The sequence below is a fragment of the Sinocyclocheilus anshuiensis genome, unplaced genomic scaffold, assembly GCF_001515605.1.
Source record: "Sinocyclocheilus anshuiensis isolate Anshui unplaced genomic scaffold, SAMN03320099.WGS_v1.1 scaffold477, whole genome shotgun sequence".
NCBI lineage: Eukaryota > Metazoa > Chordata > Actinopteri > Cypriniformes > Cyprinidae > Sinocyclocheilus > Sinocyclocheilus anshuiensis.
The window spans coordinates 3,006,633-3,029,402 of record NW_015536549.1 but is presented as its reverse complement, the minus strand read 5'-3'; the positions used below and the strand labels follow the sequence as shown (position 1 = coordinate 3,029,402).

Here is a 22,770-nt window from a genome sequence, read left to right as displayed (position 1 = left end):
GACTTACAATTGGGGGATACATAAAGCGATTCTTCTTAAAGAGGCAAACAGACACAGGAAGTGGTTGTAATACTAAGTTCTTAGACATTGTTCAAATAAGTACAAGCTAGAAAGAGAAGGAATAAATAAAGAGAGAGAGTTTTTTTTTATTTTTTTTTTTTATTTTAAGGGCATATAACTGCATTTTATAGGCTAAATCACACAGTGAATTGTTGCCCTGCATCATGTTTGTCAACAGTCAACTGTAGGCTATTAAATGTAATGATATGCAGGTCTGGGACGGGGCCAGTGCATCAATCGCGTTAAAATATTTTAAATCGCATTATTTTTCCATAACTAATAAATTAAATTAAAACAACAGCCCTAATAGCAACCACTTTTTATGCATCGGTTTAGTTTAAATATTATTTTCCGCACAAACATACCAGTTTCCTTGCAATTGAGATTTAAAATAAAATTCCACAAATTTTAAATAAATACATTTTAATTTAAAGTAGGTTTATTTGCATTTTCTATTGATCGCAGCAAATTGTAACCATATCCTCCATTCAGAACCAACAAAATGGGGAATTGTGTCATGCAAAATTGTATTTATCACAGATTTTTGGGCCTTCTGAATTGGTTGTTTTGAGTCAAGAGTGATGGGATAGGAAACTTTGGTCCACTATCTAAAAAAGGCAATGAGTCGACTTCACAGGAACTTCAAAGCATAATGACCTAACTCTTAATAGTTTGGTTGTGAACAAAGTGTTTGGTATTTCTTAAAAGTAGCAGATTGAGTAATAAAGCCAAAGTGCTGAATGTGACTCCATGGGAACCTGAATGAATATCCCAGAGCATCGCTCAGTTGACATGAGTAAGTCCTTACTCAGCAAATCAGATAATGATTCAGTGAACATGACTCTTCTGAATATGATTCACTGGATGTGCTCCACGTTAATGAACATAGTTACTCTACCTCTGGCTCAGAAAGTAACCACCAAAAGGTTCAAAGAACTATGGTCTAGATGGGACATACTGTAGCAACTTTGACCACAAAAAAGAAAAAAAAAAATCACATTAATGTGAACAAACGAGCACTGGGGGTTTGAAGTTAGGTTTACACTCTTGTCACACATTGAAAAGTTACATTTTGGATGATGGAATAATACTGTTATTAAATGCAGTCTGTGAGGTTCATGAAAAGCTCTGTCGTTTTCAAACCCCTTAGTGTCACGTTCCAGTTTAATCCCTGTTGGAGGGGTCAAAGACCTTACAAATCGTGCAACAGAGGTGCTGCTTTCAGAAGTGAGGCAATCCTTATGCTCAAACAGACACAAATCCCCCAGGAGTTGGCTGGAGACAAAATAGATCAAGATGGATTTTTTTCCCCCCACATCCTTTTTGAATGAAGATTCATGAAGATGAGTGCTCTGTTCCCAGTTTGTCTTGTTTCAACTGTCAGGTTGTGCTCCACTGGGAGACGGCGTGTATGAGAGAGCGTGGATATCCCCAGTGTCTCACGGTAAGCTCTTCTGATTGAAGAACGAAGTGGCCGCTGACTTGGCACGGGTCGGTGGGAACCTTTCTGGTTCTGGTTAGCAAACTAAAGCCACTCGTGAGAGATCAGGCCTTTACTGATCCGAGCCTATTGCTTGCTTCTAAACACTCAAAAGTGAAAGTGCAGTCAAGCGGGGAAATTAGCTTAAGATACAATGTATCAGTGCAGCTACTGTTTAGATCAGGGGGTGATACTGAAACCTGCTGAAATGGACTCAAGTTCAAGGAATTTGATTATTTATGACTATATTTTATGACACTAATCAAGAGTTTTATGAGACTAATGAGACTAAATATATATGTAAAGTTGGTCAAAAGTTTAGAATAATTAAGGTATTTTAATGTTTTTGAAAGAAGTCTCTTATGCTTACCAAGGCTGCATTTATTTAATAAAAATACAGTGAAAACTGTGGTAATGTGTGATGTGATATAATTAACTGTTATATATTTTTATATATTTTAAAATGTAATTTATTCCTGTCATGACAAAGCTGAATTTTCAGCATCATTACGCCAGTCTTCAATGTCACATGATCCTTCAGAAATCATTCTAATATGCTGATCTGATGCTCAATAATTACCAGTTATTATTGGTGCTCAATTATTAATTATTGTAATTGTTCTTATTATCAGTGTTGAAAACATGTTTATGCTGCTAATTTGCTTATTATATTTTTTTGAAAACCTACATTTTTTTCATGATACATTTTTTTTTCTCAGGATTCTTTGATGAATAGAAAGAAAATAAAAAAATTATTTGAAATAACAGAAATCATTTGTAACATTATAAATGTCTTTGGTGTCACTTTATAAATAAAATAGTAAAAAAAAAAGTTTTTTTTTTTAAATCTTACTTACCTCAAACATTTGAATGGTAGTGCATCATGGTTTTCACAAATATATTAAGCAGCAAAAATTGTTTTTAACACTGATAATAATAAAAAATGTTTCTTGTGCACCAAAGAAGAATGTTAGAATGATTTATGAAGGATCATGTGACACTGAAGACTAGAGCAATTCAGCTTGACAAAAATAAATTACATTTTAAAATATATTAAAATAGAAATTAGTTATGTGAAATGGTTACTGCAGTTTACTTTATTACTGTTTTACTGTATTTTTGTCAAAAATAAATGCAGCTTTGCCGAGCACAAAAGACTTCTTTCAAAAACATGAAAGAAATCTTACCAACCTTAAATTTTTGAACAGTAGTGAATATAAACGTATTCCAATAAAACATATAAAAAATTTGAATATCCTCTCATTAATACAAACCTGTTTCTCATTACCATTAAGGTAGACCAGGATCAGCTATTCCTAATTTTACTGTAAAACTGTCACCTACAAAACATGTAAATGAAGTCGTTGAGGTGCCAATGCCACCCATTAAGCCCCTCGGCCCTCCAGGCTGGTGAGCACGTTCTTCTGAGCAAAATCCGAACACTTCTGCATCCCTCCATCTCAAACTCCATACAACGGAGACCACTAGATGTATTTTCACTGGCATATATTTTAATATTAGCTTCAGAAAATGACACTAGTATTTGCGAAGTAAAAGGAGTCTAAATGGGCCATTTCAGCCAGGGTAAACACATTTAGCAATGAGGTCAGAGGCTGCAGCAGTGGAGTCAAGAAAGTTAGATAATTTTGTCAAAATGTTTAACGTCCTGCTAAACCATTTGGGAAAAACAAGAGCGGCAGCTGCTGTTGACTTTGGCAGCCAAGTGTATACTCAAGGCTTTAAACATGTAAATCAAAATGCTCCATCTTCAAATGCAAGTAGACGTTTCATACCTGGTTATTTGTAGGTCCTGGCAGAGATGCGGCATTAGACGGATGGCATAAAGCGTGCTATATGTGCGCATACATTTTTGATCGGGAACCCCAACTCTAATGACTTCCGAAAATAAGAAGATGGCCATTTTCTTAGCGACTGTATGAGGAAGTTATAATATTACAGCTGGCACTGGACTTACTAGGTGGATAAAATGCTATTACGTTTCAAGCTCCACATATACTCATTACTTCCAAAAAAAGTTCACGTCCACCTTCATCTCATGCTTTGTGTGAAGGGTGTGTATAATCTTACGTTTTCACAGACTTAAACCTTCAGCATCAGTGAAAAGCAGAGTCCTCTGTACGCTTGAATATGTCATTGTGACCTTCAGTGCAATAGCATATAGAGTTACATGCGTATTCCCTGAGCTGGTTTCGTTCAGCTCTCATTCCTCTCCAAGTAGCAGTAATTGTTTGTGGAGCTTTAAAATGGTTTGCTAATTTTCTTGAGTGTTTTTTACATTCTTTCTGTGACCTGGAAAAACAGCTCACCTTCCATTTTTAAGGACATGACAACTCACTGATGCCTGGGCACATTTAATGGATGTTGGAGTATTTTTGCTAGAAACTGACATATCCAATGGGCTTATGCTAACGAAAATGTCACTTTGATTCAAATTTCAGGCTAAAAAAAATATTTACACACATTAACAGTGCATTCTAAGTATACATGTTTTTGTTTTCCCTAGGAATCAGACCCACAACCTTGGTGCAATGCTCTACCAGTTGAGTAAACAGGAAGAGAAAAATAACAAGAGAAGTATAAAGAGTTGCAAAGCTCATTACTGTTTCGATAGTTATGTTGTTTACAAGCTCTTGAATTAGTTTCCATTCTCAGATGTGGGTGAAACTGGTTAATTTACTTAACACTGCACTTTTGCTTTCATTTAACTATGATAAAGAACAGAAAAATCCCATTTAAATCTGATGCTTTAAAAGAACAGATCTATTTTCTCTCCTTTTCTCTTTCTCATTTCCAGCATCTCTGTTTGTCACTATACACACTGCACATCTTGATGACACATTGGATTTGCAGCTCTGGACTTGGCTGGTCCAGAGGGAAATCATGTTTTTTATTGGGAAACATGCCTCAGTCCTGTTAGGGACATATTAGACTTCATTGTATTCCTCCTCTGAGCATTCCAGAACACTAAACACAGCTTGAGGACAGAAAGGAACAGAGGTGCACTTTTTTGGGAACGCGGTCCTGCTTTAATTACACAGCACTGACAACTCTTAACTGAAGCCAAAAGCACAGAGTTGGTTTATGTTGTGTTAGGGTGACATTGGTTTAATCTAGATTTGCTGGATAAATACACACTGAAGCCAGAGCAAGAGAAGAGCGCAGCCGCAAGCATCAAATGCATCGTAGGGTGTGTGTTTTAGGAGCGTGTTACAATGAAAACAAACGTTCTGTATGGGCAAGGGAAAAATCTGCCGGTGGTGCTTTGCATGGTAAATAAATCCAGGCCCCTAAATCAGCACTGGTTCTTACACACAGTGAAAAACACATTAGACGGCACACATTACTAAAGAAAATCTCCTGTTATGAGAAAAACCTGGAGCAATGCAATAGCAACAAGATCCTGGATGTGACTAGTTATTCCGAAGCAATTTGATGTCATCAAGACATGGGTAGGTGCTTTTCGTAGTTATTAGGTTTTAAAATAAAAAAAGCTCATTATTATTATTCAGGTGTATTTTTCAGTGACTGTTTCTGCTGGTTACATAGTACCAGTAGGTGGCGACAAATGAGTGAGTCAACGAGTGAGTCAATGAATCAACTCATCTGATTAATTCAAAAACACTGATTCATTCAGGAATGAAACAAGTGACTGTCTTTATGAGTGAGTCAATAAATCATTCCCTCAACCAATTAGTTAAAAATGTAAATGAAACATTTACTCAATGATTCATTCAAAATACTGATTTATTCAGAAATTGATCAAGAAGAGTGTCTGAATTCAGAAAAAAACATACTAGCGTACTACTTATTATTTGCACTACATCTTTATATGGCAAAAATAGTAAGAGTAGTATGCTAGTACCCTAATCTGAATTCAGCCACTGATTCATTCCAGAAAGAAAAAATTGGCCCAGTCTTTATGAGCAATTCAATTGATTCATTCAAAAACACAGATTTATTTAAGAATGAAAATCTTTTTAAATGAGTCAGTTAATAATATACTCAGTGATTAGTTCAAAACCACTCATTCATGCCAGACTGAAACAATCTTTAATGCCCGGTTCAGACTACATGATTTTAGCCCGATTTTGCCATGATTTGCTTGACGTAGGATGTTGTGGGGATTCGTAAACGACAATGGGCGTCGGGACGCAAGATTCCATCATTTCAGCACGTGTAGTGTGTCATAGTGGACGACAACCGATTCCGCATCTGCGATGCTTCACGACAGAAAGACTAGCCTGTTTAATTTTTTTTCCGTCGTCCACGACGAGTTCTGTCACATTGGTGACGTTGACCAATAGCAGCACAGAAGCTCTTTCATACACAGGTTTCAAATATGGCAAAACGAAAGAGAGATGATGGTGCAGCTAGGTGGAATTATGAGATGGAGGAAAGGTTCGTGGAGCTGTGGCAACAGTACTCCTGCCTGTATGATGTGTCATCGAGGGACTACTACGACAGAACAAGGAAAGAAAAATGCTGGCGAACTATAGAGGAAGCGCTTCAGCAATGTTTACACTCTTGTTTTCGGAAGTCAGTCGCTAGTTCCGCCTTCTCGATGACATCATGCGCGTCGTTAAAGACGGCATGCGATGAATGGTCGGGAAGCAACGTGTAGTCTGACATGTTTCTTGTCCATGGCATGACAAGATTTTAGGAGTCAAAATCGTGTAATCTGATACAGTGACTATCGTGACCGGCAAAAATATTGTGTAGTCTGAACCCTGCATAAGAGTGAATCAATGAATCATTAACTTAACCAATTCGCTCAAAAACAGTGGCTGAATTCAGCATACTACTTAGTATTTGTACTATATTTTTTATGGCAAAAACAGTAAGAGTAGTATGCTACCCTCAATTCAGGCACTGAATCATTCCAGAGAGAAACAAGTGACTGTCTTTATGAGTGAGTCAAATTTACTCAACTGACTCATTTAAAAGCAATGATTAATTCATGCTGAAACAAGTGACTACTGAGTGAATCATTATGTACTTTTTAATTAGACTAAAGTATAACATTTCATCATCATTTTTTCATCTTCATCTTCAGACATCTCAGATTGTTCACAGAGCATATTGCAATGCACTGTCGGATTGCCTTTTCCTCAAAGGATCCATGCAGTGTCAACTTAACTCAAAAGGAGATATCTTTCAGAGATATAACAGCCTTTCTGTGACAGTTCACTCAATGGAACTGAGCCAATGTGTGTAACTATGACTACAGTGACATCTGTTACTGTGATGACAACCTTCATCCATTCTGACATCATCTACATTGATCTCATCCACCTTGCGTGTATGTCAGAGCAACTGGGAGTAAATGTGACGCTCGGTGGGTTAGGTACTCACCCTTCCCGGGTGTTCTCGAGGCCAGACAACGGGGAGAGATGGTGGGGGCTGCCAATGTCGCGGTCCAGGCGGGGCTGCCTGGGGGGCAGGTCAAGTCCAGAAGAGAGCAACTCAAGTGGGGCTCCATTGTGTGTCGTGCTGGAGCCGGCGTACAGGCCTGGAAGACAAACAAAACTAATGTGCAAAACATGCCTAATAAACCTCAAGGAGCCCTCAAGAACGGCACATTGACCAAATTAAATCTCCACAAAACAGCCCTTAATGGCAACAAGCGCTTGTTATGACAACACAAACTCACCAAGGCCCTTTTGGATTAAATTAAATGTTCCTGTTCTGTGCTGTTAGCAGTTTATTGTACATGATTTATATTGCTGTGCTGAATGGATTTGATTGACTGTTGCTGTTTTGAATGTAACATCTTTGACAGATCAGTTCAATTTTAATGGAATGGCAGAACTAGTAAGTATAGACAGATCTACCTGAAGCTACTTGTATTGAAATGAAAGGAACAGTATCTTTAGCCAAGGACACATAACCTTGAAGCAAAAAACAGTGGATGCATCAACTTCATCCACAGTTTATAATGGAAATAACAGTGTAGATCAGAGCTCCAACTGCTCCAAATGTCATCCCACCACTGTAAGCAAACCAGGCCAGATAAAAATGATAGTTGCTTGTTCCGTAAATGGGCTTCTACCGTCCCCAGGCTTCTTGTGCAGCCTGAGAGACTGACAGGCGGACACTCTTCCTGGTTGCTCCGGCTGTTAATGTGTTCCTCTGAATTTGCCCAGTAATTGTTTTCCCAGAAGCCCTCTGGAGGGACGGCTGTGCACTGACAGTCATCAGCGGCTCATCCCAGCACCCCTTCTCTTTGTGCTCCTCTTCATCTGCTTTACGGTGGAAGCGGGGGCCCATCTGACAGTTTTCTGAACTGGTTACAAACTTGATTCATTACCTGAAATCATCAATCAAAGTCTTTAAATGGTTTCTCCTTTAGCCCCAACATCTGCTACCGGACTGGGAAGCATTCAACATGTAATGGCCATGATTGCTTTAGTTGTTATCTGCTGGAGAGAGGGGAGGGGGTGCACCAGGAGGCAGAATCAGACTCTAAAGGCTGAGAGTGATTGTGAATTTCTAAATAATCAATACATTCATTAATTAATACACATGTTTAATAATTAGTACAAGAGTGAATTCGAATTATAAACAACTTGTAAAAATGCTTTAATTAAGCAGTTTTCTAATTTGATATTTCTTTTTTTATATCACACAAATGCACTTACATTTCTTAAAAGTTATACATATTATTTCAAGAATATACATATACATACGTATATTTGTGTTATATAATTTGTTGTCTATATATATACACACACACACACACGACACATTTATAATGGAAAATAGATCATTATAAATATGTAAATATAGATAATTGATATATATTTAAACAACTCGTAAAAATACTTTTTTTCATTTTCTAATTAGATTTTTTTTAATTATATTATCACACAAATGCACTTATATTCCTGAAAAAATTATGTATACATATAAATTATATTTCAAGTATACAGTATATCCCAAAAATGTTAAACAGTATTTGATATTATAGATAGAAAGATAAATAGACAGAAAGATAAATAGATGATAAGGCAAATAACAAATAAAACCAAAATGATAGAAATTAGTGTTGAAGAATCCATAACTAACCTTATCACAATATATAATTATGACATGATCAGCATATATTCAAGCAGCCACAGAGACTGCACAACATTGTATGGAGCAGCCAGATGCAAACCTACACAAAGACACAACACAGGACTAGAACGCACTTTATACGTGCAAATTACAAAATCATAGAGGTACCCACTCTCCACTTTGCTTTTCTTTTTCTACTGGCCCCGGAACAAAGCTTAGAGAGAGGCATAAACATCAGGAACATTAAATGCAGGCATCTTGGCCAGTTCCAACCACAACTTCTCCTCTAAACAAGAACAAACAGCCACAGTAACATAACAGGTCCTTCAGGCTAAAGACATTTGCACACTGAAGCAACAACTTATCCCCTTTGAAACGTGCAAATGAGAGAGACTGTGTAAGCCAGGACGCCTATTTTTCCCTGGCACATGTTGGGGGTGATTTAAGCTGTTGCAGTGCGAAGTGTGTTTTGTACAAGGATGCTTTAATGATGGGGAGTTCTGCAACTGCCCTTCAAATTACTCTCACACGGATATTTAGAGTCTTTTCTACCTCTCTCCTCCATGAATTTTTGCTCTTAAAAGAATAGTTCACACAAAAATCAAAATTCTGTCATCATTTAGGGCATGTTCACACTTGTGGTTCGGTTCTCTTCGTTCTTTTGGTACGGACCAAAAAAGAAAATTATACATTTAGTCCTGGTTCAATTAGCATTCATACTGTCATTTTTAGGACCGATCCTTAAAATACAAAACAAAAACAAGGGGCTTTTATGATGTATATTTTGCAACATAACTTGCTGAACATCCCAAACAATCCTGTGCATGGGGCTAAATGCACTCATTGTATGTGCGTACATTTGATGGTACTTATACCAGCTGAGAACTTGTGAAGAGCTTATGAAATGTGTCAAAACATGCTAGCGTTTTCACTTATTCAAATGAACCGCACTAACAGAGCAATCGCACCAGGGTTTGTTTTAAGCGAACCAAACATTCCAAGTGTGAACACATTACTCTCATATCATTCAAAACCTGTATAACTAACTTTCTTCCACAGTTAACTTTCTTTTTTTCTTTTTTTTTGGAGATAAAATAAAAATGGAATTGTGATTTTTCTGACATGAATTGCAATTTAAAATGTGAATAAAAAATTTTACAAGTATGCTGTGCTTGTTTGTAGATATGCACAACTGGTGATATAACAAAATGACAATAAAATAAAATTCAAGGGTCAAGGTCAACTTTATTATCCCCAAAGGGCAATTTGTTTCACAGCCAGCAGTAAACCATATACAATCAACAAACCAACACCACAACACACACACAAACACATGACTTCCATTAATAATATACATAAAATTACTTGTAATTTAAAAAACCGATGGCAGCTGGTATAAAATATTTTTTACATTTATTGGTCCTACATAAAGGCAAATAATATCTGCGAGTAGGAGGAAGCAATAAGCTGTAATAAGTTTGTAATAAGCTGACCTCCATACGTCATCCGCCCGGAACTGCTTCCAGTGTACAACAGTGAGCGCAAGCTAGATTCAAGTGATTATTACGTTTTGAATATGGATATTTTTCTTACAAAAACGCATCGATTCGCTACAGAAGGCCTTTGTTCACCCCCCGGAGCCATGTGAGACACTTTTTTTTATGGAAGTGTGCTTTTTATTTCACGTCTTTTGGACAGAAGCAATGCAACACCCGCTGAGTGCAACGATAGATTTTAATTAATTAATTAATTTATTTATTATTTGTATTATTTATTATTACTAGTTTTGGAAGATGGTTGACGGATGTTGCATTTATCAGTAAATAAAGATTATCAGTAAATAAAAACTTACATTTTAGTCTGTTCCTCACATAAAACCATCATCTGGTTTCAGAAGACCAGAATGTAGTAACATGGATCACATTTATGATATTTTAATGGTATCCTTTTTGAAGCCTGAATGCTTCAGTCCCCATTCATTTTAATTGCATAGATAAGAGAGAGCAACACAGTTTTCAGAAAGTTTCTTTTTGTTTTCCATGAAAGAAATAAGGTTTGGGATGACATAAATGTTTGTAAATGATAACAGAATTTTCATTTTTGGGTGAACCATCCCTTCGACATTCTAGGTTTTGCCTTCTCATGAAATCTTCTCTGCTAACAGTATGTTCAGCATTATGACAAGAACAAGCAGAAGAGCATAATTACTTACAGGGAGGACCAAAACTACTGTGGTTAAACTTATGCAAAACAAACAAAATACAAAACATGCAAAACCTTAACCTCTGACCTCCCTCTCTAAATCAAAGAGTCATGAGTCATAGCCAGGTATTTTAAGGTAAGTGTCCTCTAGCACCAATTTACCGTGAATTGCATAACATTGGAAGTAGCATGGGAAAATTCACATCTAACTCAGATCGTGCACTGCAGCTGTTTGCAATATTATCATAGCATATGTTCTTCATAACATTACAATCCCCTTTATTCTGTCATGTCCATTTGAGCTGTTAAATCGTAGCTTATTGGTTTTGGATCACATAAATGGTTCTGCAAGTGAATGTACACTTATACACATCTGGGATTTGGTACATTTTAGGGTGGAGGGAACAATCCTCTACCCATCTCTACAAAACATCCCAGGATACATAAATTAGACAGCACATATACTCCTACAAAAACAAGCAGTGATGGATTCTATAGACCAAGATATGCAATCATTTCTCTCAAGGTTTGGTAAACACCAGTTAATCTCACAAGTTAAAGTATAAAATTACAATCAACATCATCTTTAGAATCATTTATGCAATTATTTAAACATTTCAGATAGTATTATTATTATTTCAACAATCCCACACACTATACGTACTTGCAAATGTATCAAAAACAGATTTATTCACTCACAACGTTTCGGTCCTATGACCTTCATCAGGCATATCTGATGAAGGTCATAGGACCGAAACATTGTGAGTTGTTGATTGATATCTCCAATACGGTAGGAAATTACATTAAACAAAACAAAACAAAGGATGTTAAATGTGAAACATGACTGACAGGGCAGTTTAAACAGTGACAGAATGCACATAATTAAGCAATAGGATGGTTTGTTAAAGACACAATTGTGATCAATTAGTGTGTCCCAAAGCTTGCATACTTTTCATTTACACACTCAAAAGTATGTACCTTTTCTTCACTAAAAGAGATCATACTTTCAGGGCATGGAATAAGTAGGTGAATTGGGACGCAGCATTATAATAACAAGCCACTTGACTTGACATATCATTGTGTTCACAGTACAAACGGAGCTGCACCCAAGTTTAATACTCATGGTATGAGCAAAAATAATAGTGATGCTTGTTTTAGTGAGCGCCACAAATTACAATTATAATCCATGATTGAAACTAAACATCCATTCCTCCTTTCCATCCGATTTCTTTTTATACCCTCATTCACTTCACATTACTGTCAAAAGAAAGTGCATACAGAGGATAAATTAAGCCGTACCTGTGAATATCTCCTGCCCAAGTGCTGGGGAACGGCCTTCCTTCCCATTCAGAGAGTGCTGAGAGGTGGCAGGGCAGTGGGGATGCTGGGAAGGGGTGGAGCCATGCAGATGCTGGATTGACAGACATTCGCTCAGAGCATCTGATTCTAAATGGGGGCAGGCCCTTAGCTGTCAATCAAAAAGATAACCAATTAAAAGATTAAGCCATAAACAATATAGTTCTCTCTATGTTGAAAGGAGGAATGCACATAATAAAAACATGTGCAACGTCTGTTCCAGAGAGTTATGGTGTAAAAAAAGAAATGAGGAATGGACTGGGCCCAAAAAAAAGTCTTAAATAATAATAAAAAAAAAACACATCAGTCTGTGGTGACATCCCACACCAGCCAGCAAAGGAAATGACAAGCTTAGAGAGGAAAGATTTTTCACCGCAAACAGGAACCTTTGATTGGAAACATGAGTGGATGAGGGGAAAGACATACCCCACATACACATCCATCGCCCCGAGTACAGGTTGGGATGCCACGTTACCGGCTACAGAGAGGTGGAGGGGTCTCTTTTGCTGGTGAGCATGCAAGGCTGATTTTTCCCTTCATAAGGCAACAAAATCAAAGTTCTGGCAGTAATCATGCATTATATGCGACATTTGTTTAGAATTTGGGGAGTCATATGTGTTTAGGACTTTTAGACTGACTTTGAAAGCTCAGATTGTAGCATGGAATTATGTGTAACTGGAAAATTATCTTCGGTCACATGAATTCGTGATGAGTGGACTGAATCTGGAGACGATTCATCGCAATAAACAATAGCCGAAATGATGCATGACATACAACTTGAATGCATTATGTCATTTTAATTACACTGCAATTAAGATTTTCAAAATAAAAGCTCACAAACTTGTGAATTAGATATAAAACAAACACGTTTTAATTACACACAAACAGGCTGCAGTTCTCGAATATTACAAAAGAGCACAAACCGCACGTTTTTCAGTTTAGATCTTTGTGCAAAACTCCCAGCCATTCGTCAAACGTTTTGGTGCTTTGCCGCAGCATGCTATAACAGGCGTCGTGCACGATAGATGGAGTGGGAGTGTTTGTTTGACATCTGGCCACTGAGGTATAGCGCCGCACAGCTTATTAACAATGGTACACGCTCACATGTGTTTCTGCTTACAACGGCAAGCAAGAAGAACGCATCAGTCAGCTGTCATTTAGACCAGTGCAACAATGAGGCCATTCTGCTTATAATTACCCACTTTAATGAGGAATGCACTCTTCACCATGTAGATGCTGAAATGTGGTGAGAGTTGATCTATTGTTGGGGAAATGATTTTCAAAGACAAACCTAAGTAGAACCAACTGCACCAAGCCGTGAAAAAGACACAATTGACCATGAAAAATATATACTACAAATGTTTCTAAATGCCGATGGCAAGAGCCAAAGAGCTAATTGTACTGATGAGTTGTGCTGATGAGGTGATTTGTACAGAGAATTTTTTTTAAAAGAGATAGATAGATATTATGTTTTTATCCTTACCTTCCTACGGACCTGCTGCTCTTTGGCGGAGTGGATCTTCACATGTTTGCGGAGGGAACTGGGGTCTGTGTAGCGTTTAGTGCAGCCTGGGATCTGACATGCATATGGTTTCTGAAACAGGAAATACACAATGAGTCTGAGAATCATAATTGTATGCAGTTCAGCCACAAAGAGGACACAGAAACACACTTCTATAGACACAAAGACATTAATCATTACATTATGACGACGTTTATAATTGAGTAGCTATAATTGTAGTTTATAAGAGACATTAAATACGGTGCACAACATTTATGAACAGACATGGAAACTACAAATACATGACAATTTAGACAAGCAACTATTTGGAACTCCCAAAATAAATGATGTGTTTTTTAAAATTTGAAGTCTAAATAAAGTCATTATTTCTGCATTAAATTTCTAAATATAAAACATAAAAAACTGATTCAATATTTACATTTCAAATCTGGGATTGAAAATTTGTATTTAAATCTGAAAATAAATAGAAAGTTTTTCGAATTTGAAAAGCTGAAAACAAAAAATAAATAAATAACAATTAAAAATCATAAAAATAATTAATATTCGTTATTATTTCTAGGTTACTAATACAGGTGTCAAATATGCAAATTTGTTCTTTATTTAGATTTGTGTTAAATCAGACAATATTATTTACACTTTCAAATTAAGTGTAAATGGACAAACACAAGTGCAATAACTGTTTATTTTGAGAGTTTATAAATAGTCAAAGTCCAAGAGGAAAGACAGTATCCTACCTTTCAGCTGAGAGGACGTAGGAATTAGAAAAGAAGAATACAGATTGTTTGGTAAATGTCAGACAGACATGCAGGTACTGTACAAAAACTTCATTTACTGGTTTACAGGTAACAAACTACTGTGCCAGTTTTATATTACTTTGCATTTTATCAGCGTTGAATTGTTTAAACATGTACATTTTAAGATATATATCAGTGTACCCATGATTCTCACTGGTAAACTTTACTGAAACACTCTCTCTCGGTCCAAAACATGCAGAGGTGATTTTCTCCCATGCATTTTACACTGCTGTTTTTTCTAAAAACAGAGGCAGTCATTAAAGTGAAAATGGATAGGCTTCCTTTATTAGCTCTCTTTTCCTACCTTCCCTCGTTCTCTAAATAACGCTGTTTTTACAAGCCGCTCGCGGGGCAGCTCGTCTCTGCGCATTTATTTGTTTTCACTGTGCAATGCCATATAATCCCCCTGAAGGTCTAAACGCACTGAAAACAGGAAGCGAGAAAGCTTAGGAATGGAAAACAGAAAAAAGGCCGTCAAGAATAAATATCATTACAGTCGGAGTGATTTTTTCACTGTATATGAGGCGTGTGGGAAGGCTGTGACATAGGTGAGTTAATGTGCAACGCTGGGCATCTGGAGACGGGGGGCTAATTGGCCATGACAGTGTGGTGGTAGCACAGCACGGGAGCTGTACTGCGATGTGATACAGCACAGGGTTCTGCCAGTTAGTGAGTAATTACTAACTCAAGTTTTCCCTGACATTTACTTTTCCTCACATTGTTGGAGTGGGATGCAAGATGTGCCTGCCTCTCTCTCTCGGTTTCTTTCTCTCTCTGCCATGTGTCGTTGCTATCACAAATGGAGCATGGTGTTAAACGACGTATAATATAACGTGTTTTCCCTCTTCAACCCATAGAGACATAACCTTATGCCTGTTTTGTGCATGCAAAATTAACTTGGGTCAAAGAAAGGTAGCAAACAGCACATTTATGGGTTTGTTTGTAAGGTCCATTTGGTTGGGGACATAAGTGCTTCACTGTGCTTGGGATTTTTGCTCTGAACTTGAAGGCCCTTGGATCAACCATGGTTCACTCTTTAGTTTTGTTAAAGGGAGGGAACAGAAGTTAAAATGTAGCCTGGAAAATCTTTTGGAAAAATAGTTGACAATACTAAAAGCTATTAACCACCTACGTAAGGGGGCAATATCTTTTAAAAATACTAATTATAAATATCAAACTAACAATACTTTTCTGGCAAAAAAAATGAAGGAAATTAAGAAAAATATACATATAATTCTCCCTAAATTATATTTAAAAAAAATGCTGAAGAACAGCAGCATTTAACAAAATATTCTGCTAAAAAATATCTAAAATGCTATGCACAGACACAGATTGTTTTATAATTTTTTTCGTTAACATTACTTGTCTAAATAAACTGATTCACTAGAATGAATCAGAGTTCCCAGTGCTATATACCAGAGAGAACCATTGGGATTGAAAGGATTGAAAAAAAAAAACAATCATTTGAAAAAAAAATTAATATGAAAATGAAGACCTTTTAGGATTTTTCAACGCTATATATGAGAAAAAAACATTTAAGATGAACCGAATTACTATATAAATGTAACTTTCCAATATGAAAGTGAGGACCTTTTCGGATGAACCGATTCACTAGAATGAATCAGAGTTTCCAATGCTATTTATAAGAACCAATTGAGATGAACCAAATCACTAGAATAATCTTTTAACTACAATAACTTTCCCAACTCAACATATGAAAGTGAGAACCTTTTAAGATGAACTCATATATTTTAATGTGTCAACTTTTCAGTGCTGCATAGAGAGAGAATGATTTAGGCAGAACTGATTCACTAGAATGAATCAGACTACACAGGAGGAAGGAGGACTGTTTAAGATGAAAAGATTCCCTAAAAAGATTCACAGCTTTAACAATGAAAACTACTGCCACACTTAAATGTATTAAGCATTTAGTAAAACTAGGCTATTAGTTTGTGTTTCCCCAACACTGCTCATTTCTATATTTAGGATGGTGTCAGTAAAGAGCAGTGTTTGTTTTCTTGTGTTTTGAGGCACATCTTTTGAGTTTCAGGTATGACATACAGGTTAGGGTGGGCTGTATTTATGTACTCACAGTGTCCAGGTGTGTGCGCTGGTGCTTTGCCCTGTCGCTGGAGTTGCTGAATGCTTTCTGACAGCCCGGATGCTGGCACATGTACGGCTTCTCTCCTGTGTGGCTCCGCAGGTGAATCTTCAGATTCTCCAGCCGTGAGAAAGCTTTGTTACACCCTTCAAACTGAGGGGGAGAGATGACAGCAGTAAACATCAACAAGTGTTTATAGAAATGCCAGCTTTTTTGAAGGATTATGGTTTACCAGGCCTTGCCTTTGTGCATGAATGTGAACAAATGTGAACAAACATTTGAATCAGAAAAAGCAATTCATGGATTGTTTTTCCATGTCAGCACTAGTCTGGCCAATCAGAATCACTCAAAAGTGTTGACCGTAGACAGACGGTCATTACAGGATGGTCCTCTGCAATCTATCTCCAAACATCTGTGTAATGAGGCACTGGACGTACTGATAATACATGCTGTCTTGTAATTTAAGGGCCTCATACATCCTATACAATCTCTTAGCTCCACCCCCAAAATGTCAACAGCCCTCCAATCAGGAGCCACGGATGGTACAGGGTGGCAGCTTATGGAGGTGTCAGAGAGCGTGAAACCTGACATGGCAGCTTTGCTCTCTATTGTCCACTGACCTCTAACTGAGGCCCCCGCTTCTATCACAGCTCCAGTTTCACTGAAGGAAAGAGCCTTCCATTCTTCTAATGGGCCCTCAGAACAACATTCGGGCTCTGGCCTCCTTCAATCACTCGCAAAAGGCTTGCTATTGAGGCCAGGCCATTTAATACGGGGCGAAACCTTAGACTGCCACGGTCGGGATATATTGAGTGACCTGGATTATACAGTGTGTGTGTGTGTGTGTGTGTGTGTGCAAAATTCTTATATGGTATATTAAAAGAATGTGGAAACAAGAAAAAGCATCAGCCAGTTACAGTTTCACACACATTTACACACACAGACAGAACTGGATTTGCATTTTCGGTAGAAAAAAATACTAGTGCTTGTAAAGTAAACTTAGGTTCTGCACAAATGAAATGTTGCACCAGAGACGCTTTGCCATGAGGCCTGGCTATTAAGGCTATTAACATAAACAAAAAAAAAGAAAGAACGAAATAATAAAATAATTAAAATCCATAATTAAAAAATAATTATTGTGTAAAACTATGATAATATACATAAAAAGTGAAAATCATAAACCATTAAAATATTTAGTGTGTGAAAGTTATTTCTCTCAATTTTTCAAGGATTACAAATTGTTTGCCTCAATGTTTTTTTTTTTTTTTTTCAAAAGTTCATTTTCCCAAGGAGCTTTCATTTCGTCAAATTATGTGTTAAATTAAGTGTGGAAATGTTATTTAATTGTTTGTATTTAGGATAAACAAAATGCTAGCTGTGAAAAATACATTATTTTAAAATGAACTGAATTCTTATGATGGCAAAGCTGAATTTTCAGCATTTATTACTCCAGTATTTAGTGTCACATGATCCTTCAGAAATTATTCTAATATTTGGTGCTCAGGATTTCTTATTATGCTAAAATGCTGCTTCATATTTTTGTGGAAACTGTTATACATTTTTTCAGGAGTCTTTAATGAATAGAAAGTTCAAAATAACCACATTTATTCAAAATAAATCCGCTTTTGATTAATTTAATGTGTCCAAACTCAAAAGTTGCAAACAAAATGCTAGCTGTGAAAAATACATTATTTTAAAATGAACTGAATTCTTATGATGGCAAAGCTGAATTTTCAGCATTTATTACTCCAGTATTTAGTGTCACATGATCCTTCAGAAATTATTCTAATATTTGGTGCTCAGGATTTCTTATTATGCTAAAATGCTGCTTCATATTTTTGTGGAAACTGTGATACATTTTTTCAGGAGTCTTTAATGAATAGAAAGTTCAAAATAACCACATTTATTTTGAATAGAAATTTTCTGCAGCATTATAAATTGAAAAATAATTGCATCCGCTTTTGATTAATTTAATGTGTCCAAACTCAAAAGTTGCAAAAGTTCTTTAGTACAAACATCCATAAATCAAACTTCCCTCTTATAAAAGTACATAAAAGTTTATATATTACATAAAATAGAATTTATCTACAAAACAACTTTTTATTGGAGTTCTTATGTCAAGTAGTTGAAGTTGAATTAATTGCAGAGGTTTATTATTTAGGGTGTGGGGTTTTTCTGGGGAATATCAATCCAAACTGTTTCAAGGATTACAAATTGTTTGCCTCAATGTTTTTTTTTTTTTTTTTCAAAAGTTCATTTTCCCAAGGAGCTTTCATTTCGTCAAATTATGTGTTAAATTAAGTGTGGAAATGTTATTTAATTGTTTGTATTTAGGATAAACAAAATGCTAGCTGTGAAAAATACATTATTTTAAAATGAACTGAATTCTTATGATGGCAAAGCTGAATTTTCAGCATTTATTACTCCAGTATTTAGTGTCACATGATCCTTCAGAAATTATTCTAATATTTGGTGCTCAGGATTTCTTATTATGCTAAAATGCTGCTTCATATTTTTGTGGAAACTGTTATACATTTTTTCAGGAGTCTTTAATGAATAGAAAGTTCAAAATAACCACATTTATTTTGAATAGAAATTTTCTGCAGCATTATAAATTGAAAAATAATTGCATCCGCTTTTGATTAATTTAATGTGTCCAAACTCAAAAGTTGCAAAAGTTCTTTAGTACAAACATCCATAAATCAAACTTCCCTCTTATAAAAGTACATAAAAGTTTATATATTACATAAAATAGAATTTATCTACAAAACAACTTTTTATTGGAGTTCTTATGTCAAGTAGTTGAAGCTGAATTAATTATTTAGGGTGTGGGGTTTTTCTGGGGAATATCAATCCAAACTGTAACTGGCCACGGACTTTTACACATTAATTTCATCAGCTCACACAATGGAGCGACACAGTGGTTGAGACACATTTGCTTGGGGCTTTTGGACATTCAAACCTCACAATGTCAATGTGCACCTGTATTATTTCATAGCATGAAAACAGTCTGAACATACCCACAACATAGAACTTACAGTAATAAAGTCTCTGAAATCCAGGCAAGCTTTAGATATATGCCCCGTACTGACTCCTAAAATACGTCTCGAAAACCTGAGTTTTAAAAAACAAACACTGCGATTATGTATGTCCTAAAATGTGTGTATTTATGTATAGGGGAAATAATCATTCTTTCACTGCTTTCTTTAATGTAATACAAATTTCAGGCTAAATTGAATTTATGGGTCCGCAGAGAGAATCCTGCTAATCATGTAAAGCCCACCATTAGCGTGAGGATCGGCTGCCAATGGAGCGAAGTGCAAAGCATTCTGGGATACCTTACAAACACAGCTATGCATTCTGTGATGCCATGCAAACACAGCAATCTGCCAGAGTTTAATCCACATGAATGGGAGGAATTTCTTTCTCACTTCTCACGTCTTTCATTGTCTCTTTGCCTTTCCATATCTCTGGCATTTGTTTTCTACTTTTTTAGAACACAGCATTCTCTTTTATATAATAACACAAAAAGGCATCTGTATTTGCCAAGCACAGAACATTATTTTCCAAATAATTCTAATGCAACCGGTTTTACAACTGACGTCAACATCTATCAAAACATCCCCAAATGTTAACCAAGGAAAGTTTCTGAGATACACACAGACGTTTATCATAAAAATCAAAGAGAAGAGTGAGACTCCAAACACACTGAATATACGTTGCATTTTTAAACCAACTGCTATAAACCAACCATGACAGCTCCTAAGTCTCCACTACCCTTTGATTTTATTTGTAAAAACAGTTTAGCCCACTAATCACATTAATTGCCATAAACGTGTTTAGCTTTCCCCTCTGAAGGCCTGTGTGAGGGTAAACAGAGTGATAACCGTCGAAAGTGGATGGTGGTAAGTCATTTGACGCCATCTTTCCGAAGTGGGCCTCTGGATCTGCTGTATACACACAGAGTGACAGTTCGGGCTGACATTTTTGTCAGGGGTGCACAGCCACAATCACGGATGATTGCGGGCCACGCAGGCTGGCGGAGACCGCTCAACCCTAACCTGATGACTATATGGGAAATGAAGCATGATTGCGGCCGAAAATGTCCAACGAGGCATCGGGCAGCTAAAAGCCCTTAGTGTACACAAGCACTCGCAAGAAAAAACAGTTCATTAATACCCTTAAATGCCTGTAGAACACAAGCCAGCCATTATGGCACATTTTCGAGTAAAAATAAGGCCACGTCTTGTCGCTTGATGATGTCACACTGAGCTCTGATAGAGAAAAAGGGATTGAGAGGAAGAGAAAATGTGCTTATTATGGGAATTGCATTCAGGCCACATTCTTTCCCATGGAGTCAAAGGTCCACTGCTGTTCCCGTTAACATTCAGAGGTGCTCTGAAACATAAAACATACTTCCCCATTATACTGTAACTACCAATCTCACCTTCCCTCAGGCATGCATCTTTTCTGACATTAAAACCTTCAGCAACTAACAAGCATTAAATATATTATTACTCGTAATTAGTGGGCTGAAAGGCTAATTTTGATGAGCACCATGACTTTTCTTACACCCAGACACGTTTTCTGTAATTCGTTGTGACATCCAAATTGCCTCAGCGCTCTCAGATATGCAATACGGGGTCTGTCTCTGGGTTATGCCGATGTTCTGTGATCAGGACTTGTACGAAATCGATTCTGGTTCCTGTTGGAGAACGAGAGGTGTTACGAGGTTTACCGCTGAGCGCCTGGAGTAACTGTGACCTGTAAAAGAGAAACCACCGACACATCTTTCGGCACGGAGAACAGCGGAGCTCAGATGGAGTGGCTAAAAACTACAGGCGAAAGCGAACATGTGCCTTTAATCTGTCTGTTTCCAAATGCCCCCTGGCAACCACAGCAAAGAGCAGAAAAACGTAAATGGATGAAATTATATCCATATGATTCAATGAGACAGCTAAGGGGAGACAGGTTTCTCATGCACTTCATCAGGGTACAAAATTAAACACAGCTTAGCTAAAACATTTGCATTACATAGTTTACACATATCAAATGCCACTCATTTTAGCAGCCAGCTTCATCTGTTGCTAATAGGAGGCCTAATATGAGTCAAAGATCTGGTTAATTTTTCTCTCGCTTTTTTTTTTTTTTTTTGAAAAACATTTTTGGAATGAAGCTGATGTGAATTCACATTCAATTATTCTCACGGATCTTTCATTTTTCTTTGTTGCTCTTTCGTCCGTTACTTTCGAATTTCAACACATTTGATTTATACCTGATGTGATGCATACACAAATCCTCAGCTGACAAATGTTGCCCAGATGGGATCGAAGGCTTGGCCGATAAACCAGTGGAGGAAGTAGTCATGTAAATGACTAGCAAAATTGCTCCGAACAGCCTTTTTTGTTCTCATGCAACACTGGTTAAACCAGATTGAAACCCATGTAGACTGTAGATGGGACCTTCACAGGAAGCAACCTATGATGACTAAATTGGGCCTCTCGCATGGTCATTACGCACCCCCACCCCACTCTGAGCAACGTTTTTGAAGGAAACTGAATTGAAGGTGTATTATGGATTCTGACCTCGTCGCTATGGAAGTCGGGCATTAGCAGCTTATGCTACATGTGGGAATCCTGAACGAGAACATGCAGGAAACATATGGGTCTTTATGGTAGCACTTAACCCAGTGTCGTTCTGGGGCGCACCGTCAAAGTGTTACCAGCCAGGAGACATAGTGTCCACCAAAACTAGCTGTGATCTTCTTTTGACCTAGGAATAGATTCAGATTTAGTCAGTTGAAGGTCCTCTTCCAGGTCAACTGTTGCTTCTACATGTTCTCTTCCTTTCTGAAAGCCTTTAACCTGTAACTCCAGCATGAACTTTCTCTGGCGTCCCTCACCTGCTGCAGTAATCTGAATTTATGAGTAGGTGGCGTGCTTATTTAAACATCCTGAAAACAGATTAGTGCGGTAAAAGTAATCTATATACCTCTAAGCACCCTTCTGAAATGCATGGCCATGTTTCAGGCTTCATGCAAGACAATCCATTCTGATTTTAAAATAGTGGTTGACGTTGTACGGAATGGATTTTTTCTTATGCCGGATTCTGTTGTCACCAGAGATGTCATTACATTTCATCTCAAATTAAGACCCTTTAAAAAACTGAGGTAAAATGC

At 37.0% G+C, this 22,770-nt stretch overlaps 1 protein-coding gene across 3 annotated transcripts in view; it reads right to left on the bottom strand.

Annotated features, from left to right (window-relative positions):
- The window catches only part of LOC107699878 (zinc finger protein GLIS1-like), a 75,975-nt gene that overhangs the window by 7,914 nt on the left and 45,291 nt on the right, over positions 1-22,770 (bottom strand). For all 3 annotated transcript variants that reach the window (XM_016501301.1, XM_016501316.1, XM_016501308.1), the window contains 4 exons: positions 16,584-16,745; positions 13,659-13,769; positions 12,119-12,287; positions 6,914-7,070 (listed from right to left, as the gene is read on the bottom strand). In XM_016501301.1, the coding sequence (XP_016356787.1) occupies positions 6,914-7,070; positions 12,119-12,287; positions 13,659-13,769; positions 16,584-16,745 (599 nt within the window). The remainder of the gene's footprint in view (positions 1-6,913; positions 7,071-12,118; positions 12,288-13,658; positions 13,770-16,583; positions 16,746-22,770) is intronic.